The 3,056-nt window shown below is 34.1% G+C and overlaps 1 protein-coding gene across 1 annotated transcript in view; it reads left to right on the top strand.

Moving 5' to 3' along the window:
• Positions 1 to 1,327, top strand: part of LOC106872007 (arginine kinase Oct f 2) — a 21,465-nt gene extending 20,138 nt beyond the window's left edge. Inside the window, exons 5-6 of the mRNA XM_014918813.2 lie at positions 746 to 926; positions 1,034 to 1,327. Coding sequence (XP_014774299.1) covers positions 746 to 926; positions 1,034 to 1,176 — 324 coding nt within the window. The 3' untranslated portion in view covers positions 1,177 to 1,327. The remainder of the gene's footprint in view (positions 1 to 745; positions 927 to 1,033) is intronic.
• The last annotated feature ends 1,729 nt before the right edge of the window (positions 1,328 to 3,056 follow it).

Raw genomic sequence — 3,056 nt, 5'->3', positions numbered from 1 at the left:
CACACACACACACACACACTCTCTCTCTCTCTAACAGTAATTTTAATTCTACTCTTCTAGTTCTCAGTATAAATACACTACCCACTAATTTGTTAAATTATTCTATGAAACTTTAAAAAATTCATTTAATTAGTCTCATAAACCTTCTGTTAAGGAATATACAATTTAACTGCTTCGTTTATTAATTTAACTGCCATTTACTGTTCTAAAGATATAAATATGCTGAAATAACATATCAAAGTAAATTTAAGTGGTATTTAGAATTTGAATAGTTTTCTTTTTTTTTTTTAATACTTTCTCAATCACTTTATAAACATTGCCAAGAGGTGGTTCATAAAAGAAGACTAAGTTTATACAATATAGTAATATCTCTTAAAACATTGTTTAGCCTCAGGCTGGCCTGAAAAATATTCCAGCTATGATCATACTGTTGTATAGTGTGTATCCCTGCTTCTTGATATGTATTTAGTTGCTTTTAACATGGTAAAGTAGAGGTCCCCTCAACTTATATTGGTTAGGTTTTAGATTCTGGATGGTTTAAAAAAAAGACCAAAGTGGTTTCTTCATTTACTGTTTTGAAGAGTATTCCCTAATATTAAATTGAGATTTCTTTCAAGATAAGTTCTGTAACCTTCCATTCATAGGAATAATCAGATCTTTAACTTAAAACTTAAGTAAAACAGATTTTTTTTAATTGCAAATTTTTATGTCCATATTTTATATTTAATCAATCATCTTTTTCAAGGCTATCCATCAAATGGAGAAGAAACTGAAGTTTGCAAAGAAAGACAACATGGGTTACTTGACATTCTGCCCAAGCAACTTGGGTACTACCATGAGGGCTAGTGTGCATATTAAGATCCCTAAGCTTTCTCAGAGACCAGACTTCAAAAGTATCTGCGACAAATACAACCTCCAGGCCAGAGGTAAAAGATTTTGCCTTCTTGCATTTTTTGAAATTTGAGATATAAAATTTTTTAGAACCTTTTAATTTTAAATATTCAATATTTATTAATTTTTATTTCAATTTTAGGTATCCATGGTGAACATACAGAAAGTGTTGGCGGTGTCTATGATATCTCTAATAAACGCCGTATGGGTCTCACAGAGTATGAGGCTGTCACTGAAATGATGAGAGGTGTCAATGAGATCATTCGTGAGGAAACCAGCAGTTAACTTTTTTCAATTGTAAAATAAAAACGTATCTGGGTTTAGATAACAAAATAAGTCTACTATGTTAGAAGTTCTGTTTGAAAAATATCAGATACCAACTATTAGACTGTAAAAGGCTTTTGCCATGCAGGTGAAAATAAAAACCTTAAACCTTCTTGTGCTTTAGTGATGTTAATGATTTTACAAATGAACAAACTACATCTTTGGTTAAAGACAGGAACAGTTTTCATAATACTTGTATTTGTTTTTCTTATTAGATCAGTTGATGTTTACTATAATGGAAAATTTCCATCGTATTTGAATTGAAAAAGTACCAAATTGACCAAGAGGAATTTTTTTTTTTTTTAAAGTTAGTTGCTCACATGGAATGAGACCATCTAGGATAAAGAAACTACACATTTGACTTGGGATTGGATTTTATGCACTTTTTTTGCTTAAAAAGCTCAACAACGTCTTCAGTCTTTTGAGATATTTGAAGTGTATTCAAGTTCTTAGAATTAAACATGATTAACCATGTCTTGATTTTAACCAAAGGACTGTCAAGGATTTGTGTTCCTCGAAATTACATTAAAACTTCTATTCCTCTTATTTAATATAATTTCTTAGTTACAAATTTAACTGCCACTATCTATTCTATAGTTAGTTTCAAAATACACCAGAAAATTTAACTTAAATTCTAAAGTTGTCCAGATGCAAAATTTGATAACAATGTTTCACTCCTGGTCTCTTAAATCAACCAAATCAACTTTGCGTCGTTTTTTCTTTTTCTCAAAAACTCTTTACTTTACAAGGGAGATAATTTCATTGTTGGAGTCTTGCATAAAAATATTGAAGCATTTGCCAGTCCTCAGTCAAACTGTCCAACCAATGTCAGTTCAGCATGAAAAGCAGACGTTAAATGGTGGATAGTGTATATGTGACCAAATAGTTCATTGTTTTTTTTGCAGTGTATCATCATTATCGTTTAACCTCCACCTTCCATGCTATCATGGGTTCGACGATTTGACTGAGGACTGGCGAACCAGATGGCTACATCAGGTTCCAATCTGATTTGGCAGTTTCTACAGCTGGATGCTCTTCTTAATGCCAACCACTCCAAGAGTGTAGTGGGTGCTTTTACTACCACCGGCACAAAGGCCAGTCAGGCGGTACTCGCAACGGCCACGCTCAAAATGGTGTATTTTACGTGCCACCTGCACAGGAGCCAGTCCGGCAGTACTGGCAATGATCTTGCTCGAATGTTGCCCTTTATTCATTTGTTATAAGTATATAATGGAATGGAAGGTTTGTAATACCTGTGGAGTATCTCCTCTTCCTATTATAATTATTTTTGTAGTTTCAACGAGCTGGAATGGGTCACCAATTTGTAACATCTGTGCAAAGCAAGGAGACGAGAATGGCTCCTTAGTACATCACACGGTCGATACAATAAATAGAAATAGAACAATGCATATATATGCCAGAGGGAAAAAAAGACACAACCAGGTAGAATGTTTAAGAGATTTATTGATACGTTAATGTGTGATTGTGTGTGCATCGTATATACAGAACAACACTGTCATAAGAATAAGATGTATGCGTGTGTACGTAGGCATAGCCGTATGTGTTAACATAAAAGGTTGGCGATGAAGAGACAGTGAAAGAGTCTATAGCCATCGAAGTGAGGAGTAAGTTCATCGACACAGAAATGATAAATACCAGTTCGTAGTATCAAGAAGTTGCAGCAATGATGCAGAGCTGGTTGTGGCTGTGATGCTGCTGTCTGGGTCAACTGGTACAGAAGTTCTTGCAGGTTGTATATCTGCTGTTGATCTATGGTGAAGTAATTTATGAACAGTGCAGTGTTGTAACCAGGTTGAGGTGTGTTTGTAGAGATGTTGATG

The sequence above is a fragment of the Octopus bimaculoides genome, chromosome 3, assembly GCF_001194135.2.
Source record: "Octopus bimaculoides isolate UCB-OBI-ISO-001 chromosome 3, ASM119413v2, whole genome shotgun sequence".
Lineage (NCBI taxonomy): Eukaryota > Metazoa > Mollusca > Cephalopoda > Octopoda > Octopodidae > Octopus > Octopus bimaculoides.
The sequence above is the reverse complement of the archived record's forward strand: the minus strand, read 5'-3'. Positions and strand labels throughout refer to the sequence as shown.